At 44.3% G+C, this 26,010-nt stretch overlaps 1 protein-coding gene and 1 long non-coding RNA gene across 2 annotated transcripts in view; one reads left to right on the forward strand and one right to left on the reverse strand.

Moving 5' to 3' along the window:
- Positions 1 to 12,422: 12,422 nt before the first annotated feature.
- The window catches only part of LOC142210341 (cytohesin-1), a 33,742-nt gene continuing 20,154 nt past the window's right edge, over positions 12,423 to 26,010 (forward strand). The window contains exon 1 of the mRNA XM_075279420.1: positions 12,423 to 12,508. Coding sequence (XP_075135521.1) covers positions 12,490 to 12,508 — 19 coding nt within the window. The 5' untranslated portion in view covers positions 12,423 to 12,489. The remainder of the gene's footprint in view (positions 12,509 to 26,010) is intronic.
- Positions 14,395 to 14,918, reverse strand: LOC142209288 (uncharacterized). The gene is made up of 3 exons (XR_012716939.1): positions 14,888 to 14,918; positions 14,716 to 14,845; positions 14,395 to 14,613 (listed from the first exon to the last, which is right to left on the reverse strand). It is a non-coding gene; the product is annotated as an uncharacterized LOC142209288 (long non-coding RNA).

A 26,010-nucleotide genomic window follows, 5' to 3' on the forward strand; every position in this document is an offset into this window, starting at 1 on the left:
CTTCTTCTGAAACGGGCTCTTCACACGTCTTCTTCCGTCCTGGTTTTCAATCTTCTAGGCCTTGGGCAGAGCTGACTGCGCATGCCCGGGCCTCAAGAAAATGGCTTACACAGTATGTTGGTGTAAGCGGCCATTTTCTTGTGGCCCGGGCATGTGCAGTCAGCTCTGCCCAAGGCCTAGAAGATTGAAAACCAGGATGGAAGAAGACGGAGGTGGCGCTGGAGAGTTCTCTCGCAGCATTGGGGACGCCCCCAGTGCTATGAGAGAACTCATTTGCATACAGACGAAAACCGGGATTTCTACAGAACGGTGGCGTGGAGAAGACATCTAAAGGTAGGAGAAGAATAACCTTTCTTAAGGCTATTCCTACGTGTTATCGAGAGAAAAAGGGTATCCAATGATAGGATTCCTTTAATAATAATAATGGCTGATCATTGGTGGTTCCATGAGCCGGACCCCTATTTGTAAGCTGACTGTGTGGCTGTTTTATAAAGATGTTATCTTCGTAAGACGAGCCTTAAAGGAGCTTTCCAGCATTCAAATATTAACAACCTATCCTTATATGTCATGTCATCATTAGCTTGGTGGGGATTACACACCTGGGACCCCCACCGATCAGCTCTTATTAGCATTGCGGCCTCTTCCCTTTGCCAGTGACATCACATTCTTTGGTCACGTGGTACAGATGCAGCTCAGTCCTATTCAAGTGAATGGGACTGAAATGCAATACCAAGCACCGCCACTATGTAATAGACGACACTGTGCTTTGTATTGAAAGAAGAGACCACGTTGCTTACCCGAATGCGTTCTCTCCCAGGTGTCGGACCCCACCAGAACTATTTGAGAATGGTATTGTATCTGCTGCTACACTGCATCTTCAGTGTACATATCATATCATAGATATTGTAAGCGAATATTGGATGTATTAGGAAGAATATGGATTCCTTTTTAGACATTAGAAACCTTAATATATCATTCTATTCTACTATATTATTAAAAAAAAAAAATACTTTATACATGTAAAAAAAATTAATATAAAAATGATGGAAAATTTAATATGAAATTTAAATAATGAAAATTGTTAAATGTGGGAGGAGCCGATCCTAGACTATGAGGAGTATTCTGTCTATATACCTGTGCTACAATGACTGGAGTGTGTGTGTGTATATATGTAATATATCTATCTATAGAAATCGATAGATATCTCTATAAATATATATATTAGTGAGTATGTGCACTCAAGGTTTAGTATCTGTCTCATTCTGCTGCCAACTCTGCTCTACTCCAGCTGCCATAGAATAGAGCAGAGCTGGTCATGTGACCGAGAGGCGGAGCATTAGCAGAGGAGACGGGAATGAGACTACTAGCCCTGCCTGCACTCTACAAAGCAAATCATCAGGGCGTCAGGGGACCGTCTGCAATACAGTGAGCATGTTTGTACTGCGCCCTGACCGCTCTGAAAAAAAAAAAAAACCTTTAAGGCTAAGGCCCCATGGGCATAATCGCAGCGCTATAGCGCTGTGGAAAGAACCGCTGCGTGAACACATTGCGGTTCTTTCCGCAGCGCTTTTAAGAGAAAGTTAAGAGTTTTCCTCCGCGGACTTTCTCTTAACATTATATCTACGGGAAAGCTGCTGGTGTTTCCGTAGATATAATTGACATGCTGCGATCTTTTCCGCAAAGTGGGGATGAGATTCGCATGAATCCCATCCACTTTGCCTGCACTGTAAAACGCCGCAATTTTTCCCGCATCGTCTCCGCTGCGGGCAAATTGCGCTGTTTACGCCCCGTGGGGCCCCGGCGGAAATGACAGCTTTTTTTTGTTGTGTTTTTTTTGCGCCAAGGCCAAGAGTGGATTGAGCAAAAGGTAAGAAGTATAAGAACTTCCTATATATTTCCCATTCCTTTTGTAACCATTTTTGGCTTTGGCTCCGAAAACCATAGCAAAATCTGCAACAAAAAAAGCTGCGTTTCCGCAACGTGGGGCCTCGGCCTAGAGGGGTTGAATGGAGCAGGTCACTAGTAGAAGGCAGCGGCAGAGCTAGGAAGCGTCACACCACTATCCAGGCTGCCATATGGGTGTTAGATCTTTTTGTTTTGATTATTTATTTTTTTTCAGACATCAGGCTCAGAATGCGTCAAAAACATTTCAGAAAGTTGTGTCTCACCATCGCCCCCCCAAGTCCCCGCTGCCCCTGCCAGGTTTCTACTGTGTATGATACACAGAAAATGCCACTCAGATGGTGGTGGTGGAGGTCAGCACTAGAGAGGAGTGAATACTATTCGAAACTCTAGTTTCAAATACCTCGCTCCATAGGAATGAATGGGAGCGTCCGTGCGCCGGCGCTTACCCCTTTGCAGTTCGCCCGCTCCCATTCTTTCCTATGGGAGCAAGGTATTTGAAACTAGAGTTTCGAATAGTATTTGCTCATCTCTAGTCAGCACATCGGCCTCTGGTTTGCGGAGTTGTCAGCCATTTTCTTTGTGTCAAGGCAGACCAGGAAGTGGACACTGGCAAGGGACCGGGTACCGTCAGAGGATCAGGAAGGGAAATGTGGCAACTTATTTTATTCTGCATTTTGAGTCTGTTGATTATATATATTTTCCATATCAGCTGGGACTATGATCTTGGCTCCACCAAGTCTTCTCAGGCCAATGGTCATGTCGCAGCTCAGTTCCAGTAAAATGAATAGGACCGAGCTGCAGTACCAGGCGCAGCCACTATAGAATGTGTGGTGCTGTGCTTTGGTCAGTAGTGAAGAGGCTACAGCAATCTATACCCTGGTCAACCGCTTTGACAGTCTTACAGACTGGTGATAGTATTGGCCTTCATAGCACTGACCCGCCTGCCTTCAGACTGTAAAGGTTGCTGTGACTTGTAGTGCTGGTGAGTAAACTCTAGATCTGGCGTCTATGGTGCCGTAGATCATAAACCAGGTGGGGTAAGATGGAGGATTGGCTCGGTCCCGTTGCATTTGATAGTCGGCCTCAGCCAGATTTTATTAGCTTATACATTTAACAATACTAAGACGTCCACAGATTTGAAGATTTCCTCTGACTTCTTGGATTTTCCCTTTCAGCTTTATGACAAGAACCACTAAGTTTTGGTTTTTTTTAAGGATGTGAATAATAAATCCTGAACAGATATAATATATAATATAATCTGCCCTTTATTCATCAAAGGGAGACTCGCTCATGTTTTCAGTGTTTTGTATTGCACAATTGTACAGGGATTGTAACTTACCCGACTGTCCCTCCAGTGGATCCCCCTCCTCCTGTGTACTCCACATACTGTACCACAGCACATCTGTAAAAATACCAATAAATATTCAACTTTACACACCTCGCCTTGTTGGGGTTTTTTTTTTGTATATTTTTATTTATTTTTTATTCTTTCATTAGTTGGCACTGTCGTAAGCTAAGAATCCTGTTCGTAGTTTTGTACGTACCAGAACGGGAGCATTTGGAGCAGTGTTGGACACCCATCGATCTGATATGGATGACCTGTTCTAGGGATAGGCATTCGATAGTGTCAATTCTTTGAATTCAATTATTTATTTTTAATATATCAATCTCCTAACCCTGAATTCGCACTCTAATGTACATCTTTGAAATATCCAGTAGATGGCGCTGTAACATGCCACTCTTATATAGTCATAGCGAAAAACCTGGACCATATTTTCATGGTGCATTTTTTAAATATGATATATTTGTTATCAACCAGTTTTACTGGTTTTACCCAAATTTATAAAACACTTGTGGCTTTGCAGTGCGGCCTGTGTGAGTAACAATAATAATTAGGCTAGGGGTCAGTGTATGTAGCAGTGAATGCCCAGCTGGGCCGGGAATGGGTCCTTTATAGAGATGAGCGAACACTGTTCGGATCAGCCGATCCGAACAGCACGCACCCATAGAAATGAATGGAAGCACCTGTGACGCTGACTTTACCGGCGGCCGGCCGGCGTCACAGGTGCTTCCATTCATTTCTATGGGTGCGTGCTGTTCGGATCGGCTGATCCGAACAGTGTTCGCTCATCTCTAGTCCTGTGTAAGTAACATTATTTGTACCTAAGGCTAAGGCCCCACGGGCCGTAAACGCAGTGATAAAGCGCTGCAGGAAGAACCGCGGCGTGATTGCATTGCAGTTCTTTCCGCAGCGCTTTGAAGAGAAAGTTCACAGAGTTTTCCTCCATGGACTTTCTCTTCCCATTATATCTACGGGAAAGCCGCTGGCGTTTCCGTAGAAATAATTGACATGCTGCGATTTGCAAAGCTGCAACGGCTTTGCAAATCGCAGCGTGTCCGTGCTGCAGTCTTTTCCACAAAGTGGAGATGGGATTCGCATGATTCGCATTCCACTTTGCCTGCACTGTACAACGCTCCGATTTTTCCTGCAGCATCTCCGCTGCAGGCAAATTGCGGCGTTTACGTCCCGTGGGGCCCCAGCCTAAAAGTCTCAGATCGGGAAAGTTCTTTTATTAGCTCTCTCACTGGACTCCTCTCCTTCATCTATACCTGTAGCCTAAGACTGATCAGTAACGTAATATCATCTATAAAATGACAGCAGAAAAAAATACTGTTTGGACCAGATCATTTATACATGTAGGTATCAATGTCCTCCAGATTCTTTTAACGTTCTAAGGCCGGGTTCACACGGGGTTTTTTGGCCCAGAACCATCAGACTGCACATACATGATCGCCCCTTTCAGGTCGCACATCAAAGACTATTCAAACCACAAATCCAAGACTTTCCAGACCGCATATCCAAGATATTTTAGACAACTACTCCTAGACGGTTCAGAGCGCACTTCCATGAAAGGGATTCTCCTGAATCTGATTATTAATGGCCTATCATTGGAATAAGTTAATATCAGATCTGTAGGTCTCACTCTTAGCCCTACAACAATTACTTATTTAGCGCTCTTCATTGAACTCCTCGGCCTCTTTATTGTTTACATTGGTCCATATATCTCCTTCTTTGACCTGGACATCCCCTCTAACTGCTTCTTGCTTCCTTCAAGTCAAACATTTCTTGTATCTTCTCCTCTTCCAGTCATGAGTTAACCAGACTGACCACCTCCTGTGCAGCCATATAGTCCTTGTAAATATCCCCGTCTCCTCCTCCTCCCATGTTTCAGTTTAGAATTCGCCCTTCAGAGCTGTAATCTCCAGACACCAGGCTCTCCGCTCCACCCATCCTCACACCTCCCCTCCTGACAAACTAACTACTAAATCTTTAACTTAAAAACCCCAAATCCACATAACCTGCAGTCACCCCGCACCATACGAGGCGTCCTCCTTACTCGTTGTCCTATTACTACACCTTCTGATTATTTTGTGCCTAGATTCTTCTGTAACCCTCGATGTTATGCTATACATTTCTATAACCTTAGTATTACATACAAATCATTTTATTTGGCATTATACAGCACATAGAAGTTACTAGTGCTATATCAGGTAGTAAAATTAGGCCCACATCTGCGTTCGGGGAGTCCAGTTAGGGACCCCCCAAACGGAAACCTATACCCATAACATTTTTGTCTACACCTGCCTAAAACTTCTGCACACACTGTATGTCAACGACCAGGTAACAAATAGATTTACTCTCAAAAAAGTTGAGATTTAGTTCACTTTAGGGAAAAAAAAGAATTCCAATACGGAGTAGTCCAATCCTGCCAGAACTAAGTGGACATTGACAAAGGGGATGTTAAAGGGATGATCCAGTTCATAAGTCCTGACAAACACTGTCCTCACCTCTCTCCGTTCAGCCGGAGACCCAGGAAAGAGTCTCTATTTGGTTCCCCGATGTTCCTGACCTGTGGCCCGGTGATGCAGACAGTGGTAGTGAGTCCATGTTCACACGGAGCTGCACCAGTGACTCGCTGTATCACACATGTGCGGGTCTTATGTCAACAAAGGTCAAAGGTCCAAATGGAGACTCTTCGCTGGATCCCCGGATGAACGGTAAAGTGAATTCAGTGCACTGTTGGCTTTCACGATCTGTGCCCCAGATGAAGGGCTATTGGTGCCGGTACTGTCGCTCTTCACAGTCAGAAGGGCCCCCTCCCCTCCTGATAGTGCTCGTCTATAGACACATACTGTGAGGAGAGGGAGGGGCGTTCCTCCATACTCTCACAGTACAGCGCTATAGGCGCTGCTGTGAAGAAGGGCGTTCCTGACTGACTGTTAGGAACACCCTTCTGACGGTGAAGAGCTACGGTACCGGCATTGATAGCTCTTCACCCGGATCGTGAAAGCCGACAGTGCGCTGCCTTTCTGTCGTCCGCCTCAGGCAGCCTCAGGCTAGGTTCACCACTGGGGAGGGGTATGGAATAGCACAATATACCTTGATATTTCCAAAAAAGAAAAAAAGTTTTAATACATGTTGCTTTTTTTGCCCATTGGGATCTTATTGGTGTCATATCTCACTGCATGTCTATCACAGTGCGATATGTCCTGGTAAGTATACGTCTTGTTGACCTGGCCATTATTGTGCAGGTACAAAGTTTCCTTCCCCTATGAGGATTAAGTAGCCGGTGACTCAGAGAGAGGATCTATAAACACATTAATATCTGATTATGATCATCGGCACATTCTTGTTTTTCAGCCATTGTAAATGTTTAACTACCTCTTTGTAGAAGATGTAACATTAATATTACTGCATCCAGTATCGTCTCATCAGGCCTGTGACTGTCTCTCAGTGCCACATGGCGTTATGGTGCATACATGTAAGCGCCGCAACACCGTGAATCACAGGCCTAAGCGTTCCCTGAAGAGCCGAAGACCAAACATAAAAACCACTGTTACCTCTCCTGGGTTCTGGTGCGACCCCCTGTTGCCTTTGGCTCTTCAGGGACCGCTTAGGCCTGTGATTCACGGTGTTGCGGCGCTCACATCTATGCACCATAACGCCACGTGGCACTGAGACAATCACAGGCCAAAGTGATCCCTGACATCGGTCAGAAGACAGCAGGGAGTCTCACCAGAGCCCAGGAGAGGTAAGTAACTGTTTTTTTTATGTTTGTCACCTCCTCTTGGCCCACAATCCCCAGAGTATAATAATAGCAGATTCAAAAATCCTATCTAGGATGATACTACACCCATAGAAAGATTAACATCACAAACATCATGCGTTTGGGCCCTTATATACCTGGACACCTCACTGCCCTCTGCAGGGGCAAAATGGACATTGGGGCTGGAGGTGGATATCGACTCAGGCTTTCATGCAGAGGAACAATTACAATGTTCTGGAATGGCCATCCCAGTCCCCAGACCTGAATATCATTGAACATCTGTGGGATGATTGGAAGCGGGCTGTCCATGCTCGGCGACCATCAAACTTACCTGAACTGGAATTGTTTTGTAAAGGGGAATGGTCCAAAATCCCTTCATCCAGGATCTGATTAAAAGCTACAGGAAGCGACTAGAGGCAAAAGGAGGATCTACTAAATATTAATGTCACTTTTCTGTTGAGGTGCCCATACTTTTGCACCGGTCAAATTTTGGTTTAATGCATATTGCACATTTTCTGTTAGTACAATAAACCTCATTTCTATCCTGAAATATTACTGTGTCCATCAGTTATTAGATGTATCAAACTGAAATGGCTGCTGCAAAACCCAAAATATTTAGAACTAAAAATGATTAAGATTAATAGGGGTGCCCAAACTTTTTCATAGGACTGTAAATATACTACCCTAATATTCTCTATTGTGTATTAAGTAACATACATTGTGTAACAGCTTACTATAAGGCCCCTTGCAGCCGACTGTGGGCAAGTTCAGTGTGTTATCCGGGTTCTTTTGGTGCTTATAAAATATAATTCTTCATGATTTATTACTTTTTGTGATGTTACTCTTTATGTGGGTGAAGTATCATCCTAGATAGGATTTTTGTTAGTTTTGGGGGGTATGACACACTGTTACAAGTAAAAGAAGTTGTTCACTTAAAAGTAATTTCAGTTTGGCCGTGTTTGTTCCAAACGAAACCATTGAGCGAACCTCATGAGATAAATCACCCTATGCATAGTCATACTGTAAAAGAGGTGTGGTTTATAAGGGGTGTGACCTAAATAACCGCCATTAATCGTAGATAAGGTAAAATATCGGATTAATCGCGCTGCACCTATTGATTATTAAGACGCTCCAACCTCTTAGTACAGTCACGCTCCTGTGCGCCATTCACGAACTTGAGTAGATTTCAGGTATAATTTACACCAGTTATCGTAAATTTATCAGGTCAAGGCCTCTCTGTGCTGTAAAAGTGGCGAGTGGGCATAACAGGAAGGATGTGCCACGTTTACACCAATCTACACTAGAAAGCTGAAGGATTAGTAAATTTCCTCCAATATTGGGGGTTAAGCCAGGCTTAGCTTAATACCCGGCCTACAGGTAGTGCAGTGAAGAGGCGGCTATGCTCCACAGACGGTCTTCATCATTCTGCTCACTGTAGTCCAGTCCTAGAGGTCAGACCACTGCCGGTCAAACCACTGACATATTGAAAATCCACCCCAAAAAATCCCTTTAGCACCAAAAAACTGAACTGACGTGGCAAAAACATTCAACCCTACTTTCATAATGAGACAAAGCGTGTGAATCTGTTCATTAAGATTTTATCCTTCCTCATTCAGGGGACAAAGATTCACAGTTTCACATTCTCTGCTGATCTGCAGACTGGTAATTGTGCCCAGAATCTTACAGCAATGTGAAAAACAAATAGCCATCGGCCGGCGGGTATTTGTCCGACTCTGCTGTAATTGGTAAAGAAACAGCGGAATGTGCGGAGTGGCCCGGGATCTCCAAGTGAGCTGCAAGATGTGGGGTCTCTAAAAAGTAAGTGGCAGGTTATTTTATTTATGTCAGTATAGGTAACAATGGTATGCTCACTTTATAAAGAGGTTCTTCAGCAGCTGCAGCTGCAGTGTGCATCACAGAGTCGATTCTTAGTGTGTGCTAAATATCATAGCACACCTCAGCTGCTGCAGAGAGGATGAGAGGCCGCTCTCGTCAAAATCTTGTATTCACTAGGAAACTAACAAAGGACTTATATGGTCCTATATCCTCCAATTTCCCCAATAATCAGGAAGACAGTGGCCCAAAAGTCCCCCTTGTAATTGGATCATCAGTGCACTTGTGTGACTAGCGCTGTATTCACTGTAATGTGCCAGCAGCCCTATAGAAGTGAATGACGCGCCGGTCAGACAAGCGCACTGGTGCTCCATTTACAAGGAGACCTTAGGGGGACTTTCATTTCCTCATTCTCCTGATCATTGGGGGACACTTATCCCCTCTCCTGCCATAGTGGCACAAGCCCTTTAAGCCACCAGGGTCTCATTATGCTTTCTTTAAACTATGTCAATATATGCATGCTAGAATTTATATAGCATTGAAATGGAGAACTCCAACCCTCCTGTTGTCGGAGGTCATCAGACGAGTCCACGCCTGCGTTTGGGTTTGCTTTCTTCAGGTCCACTTGGGGACTCGAAAAACGGAGACCCAATCCAATTAAAAACAACAACCCTACTCACCTGTCCCCGGTGTCTCCCGCCGCGTTTGGGTCCTGCTGCTCCGGGGTTGTTTTGCCAAAACAAGACCCTGGAGAACCAGCAGCACTGGACTGTGGTGGGAGACACCGGGGACAGATGAGTATGTGTTTTTATTTTTCACCTTCCCCGGTCTCTTTACCAAAAACAGGTTATCCTGGACATCCCCTTTAATGTTACACTATCTTTGAGTTTTTGGTATTGTATCTGACACCACCTTATTTCATGATATGCCTATATTTCATGCCTATGTGACTACTGGCTTTATAATAATGTCTGGTCGCTGCGTTTTCTAACCACAAAAATAGCAAAGACTGCAGTGAAGTGCAGGAAAATACTGAGATGAATATTTCATACCCTGGTAAATCTGCCAAAATGATCCGGCCTGTGGATAAATTTGTGGCATCACTTCCTGGCCATGTGCCACAAGAGTAACTGAACACCTGCTATCCGTAGGCGTAGATTTGCGGTATAATTTTTACCATTATCTGGAGTAAATTATAATAATCTGTTAAACGGACGACAGCGTCATTACCTTTCCATGAAAAACATATCTGATAGGTCTGGGTCACCCCCTCCCCCCCGTATCCACCCCTGATATACAGATCAAAATGACCAGTCAGTGACATCATGTTCATTTAGCCACCTCTCAGTTCCATTCAAGTGAATGGGGCTTAGCTGCAATACCAAACACAGCCACTATACAAAGTATGGCGCTGTATGATGAGGCTGCACCACTCACCCAAACGCTGTGGCCTTCCCCTTTTATACGGGGTCTTGGAACAATGTTTTAATTGCCTTCCGACAATGGTGTTTGTCAAATGAGGAGATGTATCAGATGGCAAGTAAATGATCAATTCTTGATGAGTGGAAAAGCAGGAAAAAGGAGCAAGTCTAAGGATGTGAGTGACCTTCACAAAGGTCAAAAATCTTAATCAAATTTTCCAGGTCTAAATCCGATTAAGCATGTGGGGAATAATATTGTTAAAAATAGTGTGGCACAAGCCTGCCCCTCACAAATGCTCCTATCTAACCTCTTTCCTAGACTATCTATTGCCGAAACAAGAACTATTCCCGACCACCATCCTGAAAAGTTCAGAGGGGCCCCCTCTTGGCTTCCATCAGGTAAATACCGTGACTATGTTTATCATACACACCAGGAACTTCCCTGGCACATATGCCAACCATAGCTACCCAAACATATCCGAATATACCCTAAAACCAGACGCGCAAGTTGAAGCCCCAATGCAAAATCTGTAACGGGGCCCCCATTCATCATGAGCCATTTGTAATATTGCTGTTTTCTTATAAGGGTGCATTCACACTACGTATAATGAAGCTTATTCTGAACGTAAAACACGTTCAGAATAAGCGGCGTATAAAGCAGCTCCATTCATTTCTATGGGAGCCGGCATACGAGCGCTCCCCATAGAAATGAATGAGCTGCTTCTTTCAGTACAAGCAGTCCCATTGAAGTGAATGGGAAGTGCCGGCGTATACGGCAAGCTCTGCTCATACCGAGCCGTACACGCCGGCACTTCCCATTCACTTCAATGGGACTGCTCGTACTGAAAGAAGCAGCCCATTCATTTCTATGGGGAGTGCTTGTATGCCGGCTCCCATAGAAATGAATGGAGCTGCTTTATACGCCGCTTATTCTGAACGTGTTTTACGTTCAGAATAAGCTTCAGTATACGTAGTGTGAATGCACCCTAACGTAGATTTTGGGCCCCCTCAGGCTCCAGGGACGGGCAGAGATTACAACCTCCGCACTCCTGATAGCTGCACCTGCCCACACAGATCCCCGAATTTCTCCATTACAATATGTTCTGTGGGGCCTGGCGGTGTTTCGTACCGTGATATAACGCCACTAATCTATATGGTCTAGTGTCAGGCATGGCGGTGTTTCGTACCGCGATATAATGCTACTATTCTATACAGTCTAGTGTAGGGCCTGGAGATGTTTCGTACCGTCATATAACGCCACTATTCTATACAGTCTAGTGTAGGGCATGGCGGTGTTTCGTACTGCAATATAACGCCACTAATCTATACGGTATAGTGTAGGGCCTGTAGATGTTTTGTACCGTGATATAACGCCACTAATCTATACGGTCTAGTGTAGGGCATGGCGGTGTTTCATACTGCGATATAACGCCACTATTCTATACAGTGTAGTGTAGGGCATGGCGGTGTTTCGTACTGTGATATAACGCCACTATTCTATACGGTCTAGTGTAGGGCCTGGAGATGTTTCGTACCGCAATATAACGCCACTATTCTATACAATGTAATGTAAGGCATGGCGACGTTTCGTACTGCGATATAACGCCACTATTCTATATGGCATAGTGTAGGGCCTGGAGATGTTTTGTACCGCCATATAACGCCACTATTCTATAGTCTAATGTAGGGCATGGCGGTGTTTCGTACCGCCATATAACAACACTATTCTATATGCCATAGTGTAGGGCTTGCGGTTTCTCTCAGTTTCCTGACAGCTCAGTCTATGGTCCATACAGGAAGGATGTCTCTCACCACAGTGTGGGTGCAGCTCAATATCTGAAGCCTACTAGCACCATTCCTGTCACAGGCCTATGGCTTCCTGTCACAACTACCTATGTTTCCCGCCTATATCTCACGGTTCCGGGCCGCAGTCCAGTCTGTGGGATTCTCTCCGCTCACAGCGCTTTATATACCCGGCGCTCAGGTGTTACAGCGAGGCTCCTCCCCCTCCTGTACGTCACAGGCCACGTCCAGACCTGCAGGGGTTAAGCGGTGCGGGTGACAGGCTCAGGGTGTGACAGCTTCACCCTCCCCCCGGGCTGACGTGTACGCCCGGCCCCGCCTCCTCGCCCTGCCGGGACTTGCAGCAGCTGTCATTACACTAAGTCCTAGTTAGCGGAGCCGCAGTGTCTGCAGGAGCCCCACAACACCTAGCCGGCAGGATGGTGCTCAATACAGATGGTGAGTGGTGAGAGATGGTGCAATTGGGAATTGTATGGAGGTGTATCACCTGTACACGGTATATACTAGCTGTACACAGTATATACTAGCTGTACACAGTATATACTACCTGTATACTATATACTACCTATACACAGTATATACTACCTGTATATACTACCTGTACACAGTATATACTACCTGTATATACTACCTGTACACAGTATATACTACCTGTATACTATATACTACCTATACACAGTATATACTACCTATACACAGTATATACTACCTGTATATACTACCTGTACACAGTATATACTGTGTACAGGTAGTATATGCTGTGTACAGTTAGTATATAACATCTACAGGTAGTAAATAATACCTGTTCATGTTATATACTACCTGTATACTTTATATACTACCTATATACTACCTGTACACAGTACATACTACCTGTAGATGTTCTATATTACTTGTACACAGTATATACTACCTGTATACTATATACTACCTGTACACAGTATATATTACCTGTATACTATATACTACCTCTACACAGTATATATTACCTGTATACTATATACTACCTGTACTCAGTATATATTACATGTATACTATATACTACATGTACACAGTATATATTACTTGTATACTATATACTACCTGTACTCAGTATATATTACCTGTACACGTCCTTGGTATTACATTGTATGTATACATGTGTTGATATATATTATTCGCACACTGTTTATGTTGCCTATAGATAATTATAAATTACCTGTATATGTTCTTTATATTTCCTGTATGGTGTGTGTGTGTGTATATACATATATATATATATATATATATATATATATATATATATATATATATATATATATATATGTCTATGGGCTCAAACACCCACACTTTTAACCCTTGATGTGCCATATGGTCTATAATTTCGCCAAGCACAGATGATCTATTTTGTGATGTGTAATCTGCAACCGATTGATCCTCAGCCAAGCAGTCAACAATTAATGATCGGTTAGAGAACGCGTCGCTCTAGCAGGGATTGTTCTTGACGTCACGATCAGTAAATGACTGGTGACGGAAATAAACTGGTTTCATAATTTATTTTTTTCCCCTCATCCAGCCTATTTTTTTTTCTTCCTCTTTTTTTTTGTTTTATATTTTTGGTTGTTTTGTCCGTCAAATAGGTTTTCTCCAATAGTGCTAAAAAATTTTTTTTTTTTCAAATTGTGGTATTTTGTAGGGGTACGTTCACACCATGCAGTCAGATTACTTTTTTGTTGTTGTTTGTGATTACCACAAATTTGTCAAAATGACCTAGCTCTTGCAAAAACTGCATCACTTTACTTCGGTTTTGCAAAAAATTTCCGTTTTTCTCAGTAACTTTATGTAGGTCAGCTCTAGGACTACTCGGGAGCAGAGAGATTGCAGTATGCTATTATGGCATTGCATCTAGTCATTGTCTGCGTGGGCACGTTGTGGTCACAGCAGGAGGCCGAGTGTCGCAACACCACTGTCACCAGAAAAATCTGAACCTGTTGTTGCACACGAGTCTGCCATCATGGACCTCACCACAAGTCACTTGTGACCTGCCTTATATGCCATGAGCTTGGCCTGTAATTGCAGGACCCCCCCCTAGGGTTTTGTCACCTGAGAGACTTGGCATAGTGTGACTACATTCATCGTGTACCCCTAACCTTATACATGGATACAAGCGGCCGCAGCGGTGGTATATATAGGAAGGTGTATGAATTTACAAGTCGATAAAAATATTGCGTGTATACATCAAGGTATATTTATTTTTATCTATTATGTTTAGTGGTCACCCAGCTTTTCCAGAAACTGAACTGGCTGAATAGCTTGTACCAATTTAGCCGGTACGGTGTATACAACTTTCCTCATGTATATAGCGATTACCTAGTACGGTGTATACAACTTTCCTCATGTACATAGCACTCACCCAGTACGGTGTATACCACTCGCCTCATGTACATAGCACTCACCCAGTACGGTGTATACCACTCGCCTCATGTACATAGCACTCACCCAGTATGGTGTATACCACTTACCTCATGTACATAGCACTCTCCTAATACGGTGTCTACCACTTACTTCATGTACATGGCACTCCCCAATACGGTGTATACTACTTACCTCATGTACATAGTGCTCACCCAATATGGTGTATAGCACTCACCTAATACGGTGTATACCACCATGTACATAGCGCTCACCCAGTACGGTGTATACCACTTACCTCATGAACATAACACTCACCTAATACGGTGTATACCACTTACCTCATGAACATAGCACTCACCTAATACGGTGTATACCACTTACCTCATGTACATGGCACTCCCCAATACGGTGTATACCACTTACCTCATGTACATAGCACTCACCTAATACGGTGTATATAACTTACCTCATGTACTTAGCGCTCACTTAATATGGTGTATATGGCCAAAGATGTTTATAACAATTTTATGCCTTTTATATTGAGAGTCCGGATGTTTCTGTATAAACAACGCTGCAGCGTTTTGTTTACTCGGTGGCCATATATCATGGTCTGGCAGCAGGTGAAGAAATCCTCCAGCAATCCATAGGATATTAGCATAACATGGAGAATGAATAGTGTAAGTCCCTGCGCTTCCTATTCAGTCCCTGGATTCACCAGTTCCCGTCCCCTTCTTCATTTATCTACAGTTGTCTCCATTTTCTCAGACTGTCCTTCACTATGTGAGCTTTGGTAGTCTAAGACACGCCCCCCTACTCTGGGATTGGCCGGTGCAGGTGGTTTTGTGATGGGTGACATTACATCAATGTAACCTCTATATGGACTTTACATAAAGGGCACCCACAAATGTGCTGCGCTTCTTATATACGTTCTGTGTGTGAACATATTACCAAGCCACATAAAGCAACAGAACCTAAAATATGTCTGGGGGACCCAAACGACTGCGATATGCGATAAAACGGTAAAGACTAAGCGTCATCTACATCAGACACTCTGTCAATAGCCTCATAGAAGATGACAAGAATTGCACAGCGTGCAGCAATATTTCTCCCATCAAAATTACAGTCTCCACGGTGAAACCCAATGGACTCCATTGTGGTCGGAGAAAGCGGTAATTGCTGCGTTATATCTACATCAGATGCCCCGTCAATAGCCTCATATTAGACGGTAAGAATTGCACAGCGTGCAGCACTATTTCTCCCTTTAGGATTACAGACTCCATGGTGAACAAAAAACCTGAAATGCCAGCACACATGTGAACTCGACCTTACTGGAAATGATGTTAAACCTTTTTAGAATTACAAATTGGTTAGGACATAGTTGTGCCATCGCACTTCTGCTTTTGTGGGCGGCTGGTGTATGACGGGCCAGATGTTACCACATCTCTGGAGCCACTGACGTCTGCAGTATAGGGAGGAGATGGATGCAGCTTCATACTACGTGAATGAGGGTTTTATGAAGCCTGTACGACGATACAAAGACTCTCTGTGGAGTTGTAGGCTGTCCAAGTATCGCCATGTGGTGCCCCAAGGTTCCTCTTGAATCAATGGCCCGTATTATAACCTGTATTTTCTTTCTGGGGAACTTTGCACGAAATATGGCGGTACGATAGGGCTGACTACATTGCTGTGGGTCCCGTATTAGCCCTCTGTTCAACTCAGAGGTTGGGAACTTTAAATGGGTTGGTCCACAAATAAACATTTATGACTTATCCACAAGTTACTGGTGTCCTGTGCCCCCCTTTTGACTGGAGCAGCGGTGAAGCATACACAATACCTCCGCATTTACTCTCTGAGATAGCCAAGCATTGTACTTGGCTATCTCCATGTGTTAGTGCATCCTTAGTGCTCCATTGTTCTCGTGACCTCTGGGGGGTCCTAGCTGTCAGACGAAAAAAAAAAATCTCAGAAAATTGTACCAAGACAAGAATAACTGGTCATAAGTCTTGGTCACCGAGGTGTGACGTACAGAAGCAGACAAGCGTCAGTGCTTTGTACTATTCCTATAACTCCCATAGAAGTGAATGAACCCACAGAAACAGTATAGCTCTGCTGTGTTACACTGTTTCTGTGGCTCCCTTTCACCTCTATGGGAGTTATAGGAATAGTACAAAGCACTGCTCACCTGTTTCCCTAAATCCTTCCCTAGTGGTCGGGACGTGAAGCCAGTTATTCCCATTTCGACATTGAAATCCCAAGTTAGAAATTGCCCTTTAAACACCCACATAAAAAAATAGTTTTTCTTATGTGGCCCATCCCCTATAATGTTCCTTTGTATACAGTGAAGTAAAACACAGTGACTTTTTGGTTTGGGTCTAAAGTGGTTTTCTGCATTTACTCATCTTAATCTTGAGGGCACTCTTAGGGTAAGTTCACACGGGGTTTTTTGGACTGGAACCTGAGGCGGAGGTCGTCTCAGGTTCCGGTCCAAAATACGTGTAGCTGCGACTGGATGCCGGTGCAGTGCAGTGCACCAGCATCCAGTCGTGCACTCCGCTCTGGATTAGGCCCCATGAATGGACCTAGTCGGGAGGAGGCAGTGTTTTCAGGCAGAGTCACGAGGCGACTCCAACTGAAGAATGAGCACGTCTGTTCTTTTTTCCGGGAGTCGGAACAAACCGCTCCTGTAAAAAAGAATTGACCGGCCCCCATTGAAATCAAAATACCAAAATACCCCGTGTGAACCCGGCTTCACTCCAATAGAGGTGTATGGACCCACAGAAACAGTATAGCTCTGCTGTGTTACACTGTTTCTGTGGCTCCTTTTCACCTGTATGGAAGTTATCTAAATAGCTGCTCACTAGTTTCCCTAAATCCTTCCCTGGTGGTCGGGACTTGAAGCCAGTTATTCCCATCTCGACATTCATATCCCAAGTTGGAAATAAGAACCCTTTAAACACCCGCATAGTGGGTAGGCACAATAGTTTTTCTTGTGTGGACCATCCCCTATAATGTGCTCTTGTATACAGTGAAGTAAAACACACTTGGGTCTACAGGGGTTTTCTGCATTTAACCCTCTTAATCTTGAGGCCACTCTTAAGGCACTTCTAAGGCTACGCGCACACGACCATGCAAAATGACTTGTATAGATCCACTACACTGGTCTGTGCTGCAAATGTAGACAAATATAGGACATGCTTCATAACGTGCAAACCCCTTCTATGGCCCTAGACAAACGTCCACAAAAAATATGGACGTATGTATGGGCCCATAGAAATGTAGGTCTTGCAAATGCCGATAAAATTACAGCCGTCTGTATGGGGCTTAAATGCTGGTTACCGAGCCGTGTCCAAAAAATGAGTTACCGATCGGATGGGAGTGGGCATACTAGGATCAGACCTGTCCAACCATTGGAATTGGACTGTTCAAAATATCAGATGTTCCAGATTACAGGGTGCCCTCTATCCAGATTATGGCCTTAGTTTCCACGAGTGCTTGACCGTTTGACTTTGGGATTTACTTAATCTGAAACACACCCGTAAATCCTTCTAGGTGGAGCCAGCTATTAGTAAGACACTGACTGAGACCGGAGTCATAAAGTTTCCTGCTTCTTTGGAAAAATGACAACCCAATACCTATTACCAGCCAAGTGGAGTTAGTCGTTGCATTATAATGTGTCTTGTGTCCCCCAAATCCTTGTCTGCACTGTCCTACATACTGGGATCTCCTAAGCAGTGAGGTTGGTTACTGGCAGACCTCGTATTACTCTCCGTGTTACACAATCGGGGGATGCCGTGTTAATCCTCTCTGTAAGATTGTCTCCTGTACGCTGAATGTCTAAGACTAATATGTCTGTACTTGTCTTAGAGGGCGGTGGAAGGAAACGTCTAATAACCACCTGGGAGTTTCCAGCTTGTTGTGTATCCTTCGGGCCCAGGTACATTACTGCAGATCTCTAGTGCGGAAGAAAACAAGGCCTTAGTGTGCAGTACATGTGTCTCCTCTAACCCAAACATTACAACTGAGAACTGCTTGAAAGCTAAACCTATAAATTCCCATCACGTGCTTATCTCCCTTGGTTGCATTTCGTTGAAATCAATGGGAGCCGGTCAGTCCTTTTTTCCGTGAGCTGTTTCTTCCGACTCCCGGAAAAAAAGAAGCGACATGCTCATTCTTCAGGCCGATTCGCCTCGTGATTCTGCCTGAAGACGCTCCCTCCTCCCGACTAGGCCCATTCATGGGGCCTAATGCGGAGCGGAGTGCACGACTGGAAGCCGGTGCAGTGCATGGGCATTCAGTCGCGGCTACCCGTTTTTTTTGGTCCGGAACCTGAGGTGGCCCCCGCCTCAGGTTCCGAACCAAAAAACTCTGTGTGCACTCAGGCTCTCTCCTGATGACCATGGTGCAAATTGTCCCTGAAAAAGGGATATTTCTCATAGCCATTTTACATCCATCGGGCCCCCCATTTTCACCGATCCCTTATAGACTTGAAGGATCCGTGAAAACTGGCAAAATTTGTTAATTTCAATAGCTCGGACCTATGGGTGGTTCAATTTTGCAATTTTGCAAGATGACTTTAATACAATTGTGAAATATGTATAAATTAGCCTTTGATAGTTACGTCATTGTATGTCATAACAGTGACCTATATCGGCCTAACCAGCTTGATGGGGCGACCTGGTTACACCCCAAATTTGTAAGTTCAGTAAATGCTTTGTTCTAGTACTAGGTGAGGCTAAGGACTCATTCACACTGTTCTATCAAACAGGCTATACAGATACATATTTTTTCCACTTTTGGTGTTAACTTTGCATGTTATTGTCCTATATTCTTGGCTCGCTAAAAAAGAAATATATCGTTTTTGTAATGTTGCTGAAGTACGGATGATAAACGACGGAACGTGAGCTTGTTAAAGGAGTATTCCCATGATGCTTGTTCACTAACCTGCAGGCTGTTGTGCTCTCTTCACTTCCTGCTTTTCTCAGCACATAGGTGGGCGGGATTTCACTTGAACAGGATTGGTTGTAAATGAATTACCAGAGTGTGAAGCTGAAGTAGCAGAGCTGGATTTGAGTCAGTTTGCATTACATACAGAGGTAACGGACTCCCTATCTCAGCCCTTATCAGCCAAATTAGATTAAACCGACTGATAAGAGCTCAGAAATCCCAGAGCTCTCACCTCCCCTATCTGAGAAGCTCGGCTACTTAAAAGACACAAACATCTCAGAGCTGCAACAATGAAGTGAATAAATTAAGATAGTGGCCAAACAAAGCAGTTTTGATAACGCAATGCATTTAGGAAAAGTCTTAAATCCACATAAACTAGCAGTATAGATAGGATCCTTGTGATGGGACAACCCCTTTAAGTAAAAAAATAAAAAATAAAAAAATTAAAGATAAAAAAATAAAAATGTGAATAAAGCCATTAAATATATTTGGGTTTATTTTTCATTGGCTATTTGAGTAGTGGGCTCTAAAACTACACATGATGTGGATGAATCCGTATCTCTACCCTGAGGACCGCGTCGTCTCCTTAGTATATTATACTGTTGCCCCTTCCGCTGTTCTGGACTTTTTGGCTTACAATGTGAATAAGGCCGTGATGGTGAACCTCTTTGGGCACACATCCGTGGAGCAGATTACACTGTGCGGGGGCCACCGTGTTGCAAATTATACTGTGTGTGGGCCACTGTGGAGCTGATTATACTGTGTGGGGGTCACAGTGGAGTAGAAAGCTTCTATAAAGCTCCATTCATATGACCATATTTTTCAGGTCTGTATTTGTGTGCAATTGTGGATCCGCACATTAATATGGTTAAATTGCCGTGTTGGCACGTTGTGATAAATTAGTGGGTTTTGGGTTGCAGTTTGGGCACTGTCTTTAAAAGGTTCGCCATCACTGGAATAAGGTTTTAGCCTGCATTCAGAGGACTGTTTTTTTCATGTCTGCTTTGGACCCAAAGGGCGGCCCTTTTCACAGATCCCTCAAAAAAGCATGACCTATATTTCAATGTACCATCAATATTTCAGAAATGTGAATAGCCCCTCTTTACATTCATTACTATGTGATGGCAGTTTCCGCTGTGCATGTGAATATAGGGTTAGTGTCAGGATCCTGTAGAAATCACTTCAGACTGACACACTGTGACACAGCTACAGCTCTGGTTTACTATTGTTCATCTACACTCACCGGCCACTTTATTAGGTACACCATGCTAGTAACGGGTTGGACCCCCTTTTGCCTTCAGAACTGCCTCAATTCTTCGTGGCATAGATACAACAAGGTGCTGGAAGCATTCCTCAGAGATTTTGGTCCATATTGACATGATGGCATCACACAGTTGCCGCAGATTTGTCGGCTGCACATCCATGATGCGAATCTCCCGTTCCACCACATCCCAAAGATGCTCTATTGGATTGAGATCTGGTGACTGTGGAGGCCATTGGAGTACAGTGAACTCATTGTCATGTTCAAGAAAGCAGTCTGAGATGATTCCAACTTTATGACATGGCGCATTATCCTGCTGAAAGTAGCCATCAGATGTTGGGTACATTGTGGTCATAAAGGGATGGACATGGTCAGCAACAATACTCAGGTAGGCTTTGGCGTTGCAACGATGCTCAATTGGTACCAAGGGGCCCAAAGAGTGCCAAGAAAATATTCCCCACACCATGACACCACCACCACCAGCCTGAACCGTTGATACAAGGCAGGATGGATCCATGCTTTCATGTTGTTGACGCCAAATTCTGACCCTACCATCCGAATGTCGCAGCAGAAATCGAGACTCATCAGACCAGGCAACGTTTTTCCAATCTTCAATTGTCCAATTTCGATGAGCTTGTGCAAATTGTAGCCTCAGTTTCCTGTTCTTAGCTGAAAGGAGTGGCACCCGGTGTGGTCTTCTGCTGCTGTAGCCCATCTGCCTCAAAGTTGGACGTACTGTGCGGCGTTCAGAGATGCTCTTCTGGCTACCTTGGTTGTAACGGGTGGCTATTTGAGTCACTGTTGCCTTTCTATCAGCTCGAACCAGTCTGGCCATTCTCCTCTGGCATCAACAACGCATTTCCGCCCACAGAACTGCCGCTCACTGGATGTTTTTTCTTTTTCGGACCATTCTCTGTAAACCCTAGAGATGGTTGTGCGTGAAAATCCCAGTAGATCAGCAGTTTCTGAAATACTCAGACCAGCCCTTCTGGCACCAACAACCATGCCACGTTCAAAGGCACTCAAATCACCTTTCTTCCCCATACTGATGCTCGGTTTGAACTGCAGGAGATTGTCTTGACCATGTCTACATTCCTAAATGCACTGAGTTGCCGCCATGTGATTGGCTGATTAGAAATTAAGTGTTAACGAGCAGTTGGACAGGTGTACCTAATAAAGTGGCCGGTGAGTGTATAGGGTTAGTGTTTCTTTAAGTGTGCGTGCTCTGTATATGCAGGAACAAGCAGATGTTTCCTTTAGATTTTCTTCCACCACACATTGATGTGCATACGGTATATGTGGAGCATTTGGCTTTCTCCGGGGTCGTCTGGTTGGTTTATTTCAGTCTGTGCTGACCCCCAGTGATTGGACGCAGGGGGCCTATCCTAACCATGGGGCACCCGTGTAAATACTGCGATGGCCTCTGTTACCGGCAGACTGACTACTTCTTGTTAGTGGTTTTTGCACTTTTCGATGACACAATGCGATGTACCAGGTCATTGAACTTCTGCTCTAAATCTTAATTCGAAACGCTTGCCTTAGGAATTTCCTGTGTCTTATGTTCGGAGCAGATCTGTCACACTCAGCAGTTTTTGCAGCTTTCACATCCCAAACGGCATTTACTGTAATTTGATAGAAATTTTTAAAGGTCAGGGCCCGGTGGTTACCTTATGGACCCGTGTCTTAGTGTCCCAAATAGCCTCCTCTTAGAGCTGTTCGTGGCCAAGATAACACATAGAAATACAGTCTGTAGGTCCATGGACCCGGCTTTTCCTGGCACCTGCGCAGATCTTTACTAAAGATGGAGAAGTCATTGCGCGTGTGCCGGACCTCAGGCTCATGTACACTGAAGACAATATGTACGTTCTTGGCTTTTGAAGAGCCAGGTAGACTCCGGAAAAGGGTTGTATTTTTTCTTATGGTTACATACAGGGTTAAATTAGAAGTGTGTGATCGATCGGCGTTGGTTCCTTCGTGTGTGTGTGAACTGTGCCTCAGTTAGGTTTCTTGGATTATGGACAGAGCAGTCAAAGACTGGGGGTTATTTATTAAGGCTGATGTGTCCTATACCAGTCTTAAAGGGATCCTATCGTTGGATACCCTTTTTTTCTCTCCCTAACACTTAGGAATAGCTTCTCCTACCTTTAGATGTCTTCTCCGCGCCGCTGTTCAGTAGAAAAACAGGTTTTCATCGGTATGCAAATGAGTTCTCTCGCAGCACTGGGGGCGGTCCCCAATGCTGCAAGAGGACTCTCCAGCACTGCCTCCATCTTTGTCTGGAACGCTCCCTCCCTGTGTCGTCTTCCGTCCTGGGTTTCAATCTTCTAGGCCTTGGGCAGAGCCGACTGCGCATGCCAGCGGTCACAAGAAAATGGCCGCTCACACAGTAAGCTGGTGTAAGCGTCTATTTTCTTGTGGCCGCTTACACAAGGCTATTCCTACATGTTAGTCAGGAAAAACGGGTATCCAATGATAGGATCCCTTTAATAAAATTCCCGACTGGCACAAGGCACGCCGGCATTACTTATCGTGTTCTTCCTCTTGATAGATCAGACGCACTGCCATGTGCCCGTCAGGACCTAGCATAGATCTCCAATGTAACGCACTAGTTTTTTGGCATTCGTTGTAATAAATATTTCAGGCCGCGGTGTCCCCACACACTGACCCTCTCTTTCCCTCTTCACAAAAAACCTTGATTGAGACACATTGTGCCGCAATGGTTACTTATGTACACAGGACAGAGAATAAGGGGCCGATCACTGGGGGCCCAAGTAATCGGGAGGACAGGGGACTGAAAGTTTCGCTTAGGCCTTCTTGTGAATAGAAGTGCGCTTATGTCACTGGCTCTCCATTTACTTCTATGTAATATTCAGTAGTATCCGCAGCCCACATGTGAATAGGGCGCCGGTCACACGAGAGCACTGGCGCTCCATTCTCAAGGAGGCCTTAGAGGGACTTTCGGTCCATCCTATTGATAACTGGTGGACCAAGCAACCCCCGTAGCGATATATGACACTGTGTTTTGATGGGGGGGTAAGTGTCCATTGATCCACAAACCTTTTAGCACCCATCTATGCCAGAAAACTGGTGTAGATGGGCTAATAAAGTCCATGTTGGGTGATGGGTAAGGAATTGGTGTAAACGTGGATGAAAGGGCTTGTAGGAATATCAGTCATGGCCTCCTTCGTCCACGGGGCCTTATGGCGGAGATTCTAGGCCTATAAATAGCCTCTCTGCATACAATGATGATAATGTGATATTACCAAATAATAATTTGTGCTTCTCCCGGCAGAACGGAGATGACACAGAACATTTCTGACGTTCTTCTGCCTCATCTTAGCTAACACTTCCCCTTTTCTGTTTTCACTTCTGCACAAGCACATGAAGACGCCGCCGCTCCTGTATAAGTCAGTGTAATAAAGGTTGTGTTCAGTGCAGGATGTTATTAGCGGGATATTATCTCCTCGGTAATGACACTGGTTATGGCCACTAATCACATAGTCCTATAATAATAATAGCAAAGGACGGAAATGACCAATGATTAATCTCCCTGACAATACAATATTACATATTAGATCGTGAACGTTTCCATGTGATCTACAGATTCTATTATACACAGTCCAGTTATATTAATGTGATCACCGCCTACATTTGACATCAATGTTAAATAACCAATGGCAGAAGGCACATGTCTTCAGCCATCTGGGTGCACTCATCATTGCGGAAGGCACGATGGATCAGCACAAGTATGCATCTATCCTTGCGGACCATGTTCACCCCTACATGCAAATTGTTTTTCCTCAGGATGATGGCATCTACCAGCAGGACAATGCGACGTGTCATAAAGCTCGCAGTGTACGTGCGTGGTTCGAGGAGCACCAGGATGAGTTTACCGCACTCCCTTGGCCAGCAAATTCCCCAGACTTGAACCCAATCAAGAATCTGTGGGACCACCTCAATCGGGTTGCTCGCGCCATGGATGCTCAACCGCAGCTGGCCACGGCACTGGAGTCGGCATGGCTCAACATCCCAGTGAACATCATCACAACATCCTCTCTCTTCCTGCACGTCTCGCAGCGCTCCGCTCTGCCCAAGATGGTTACTGGACGGTGTATATTAGATCACGAAAGTTTCCGTTTCACCTCCAGACAATGTTTGGTTTCCTCTAAGATCTTGTGCTGTATCTTAGAGTAGGGTGTATCCACTAATAACACATCCCCTACCCTCAGGAGACCCCCTGATTATGAGAACAGTGGTCCCGGGGCCCCCACATTAATGGAGTGGTAGTGTACATGTGTGACCACCAGTAGGCTATGGCATTACTCAGAGATCCAATGACTGGGCCTCTGTCCCCCACCCACTCTGAGAATGAAGGGGCTGTAGCACAATGGCAGCTACACAGTTTTCTTCTCCACCTTTTCAGTCTCCGTCCCTTCCCCATTCCCTTACACATAGGTGTGTTGAAGTTACCGGGAGCCGTGCGGTGATAGGACCCGGAGCCAAACCAGATCTATGGCCTCTTTGTTCTTCGGATAAATGGACCGTCACCGAAAAGTGATGTCATATCCGAGCAGAATGCCAACACGTGATCGGAATAAACCTAATATTCCCCCTAGTGGAGACTGTCGGCAGAATTGTATCATCGTCACAAAGAACATGATGGTTTTTTATTTTGTGTTATTTTTCACATGTAAACTTGCTTATACATATGTAAGTTATGCGTAAAAAGACATACATTGTGTGCTCATAAAACGTAAACCGCGCCTCGACCTGGATGTGAACAGAAGGTCATTGATCTCCTCGCCTCCTAATCTATATCTGTGGTCAAACAATAGCCAGCGTCTATCTTACAAACGTATGAGGGTAAAGGGTAATGGCTGAATTATACCGAGTTTTCTATTATGTGTTGTGTCAATTCCTCTGTTGAGGTTTATGGGGAAGTGAAAATCTGCGGCCCATTTGTTGCAGATGTAGCTTGTAGATTATCTGCAGGTCCTGAGAAAATTCCACAGTCCAGATAAGATTAGATAAAAACAATACTCACTATATACAGTATAATCCTTATAAATACTCATTATCAATCCTATCCTATCCTACTCCTACTATAATAATACTAATATATATATATATATATATATATATATATATATATATATATTTATTTATACTAATATTATAATAATACATACATACATACACTAATATTATAAATGTGCAACCCTCAATCACGCAAAAAACAGCTGAATGGATTTGAATGAAATTTGGCACATAGATAGTTTGTAACCTCGATTTAGCACGTAGGCTACTTTTTATCCCAGTAAATGACATGGCTTCAAGACTG

Source organism: Leptodactylus fuscus, chromosome 6 (assembly GCF_031893055.1).
Source record: "Leptodactylus fuscus isolate aLepFus1 chromosome 6, aLepFus1.hap2, whole genome shotgun sequence".
NCBI lineage: Eukaryota > Metazoa > Chordata > Amphibia > Anura > Leptodactylidae > Leptodactylus > Leptodactylus fuscus.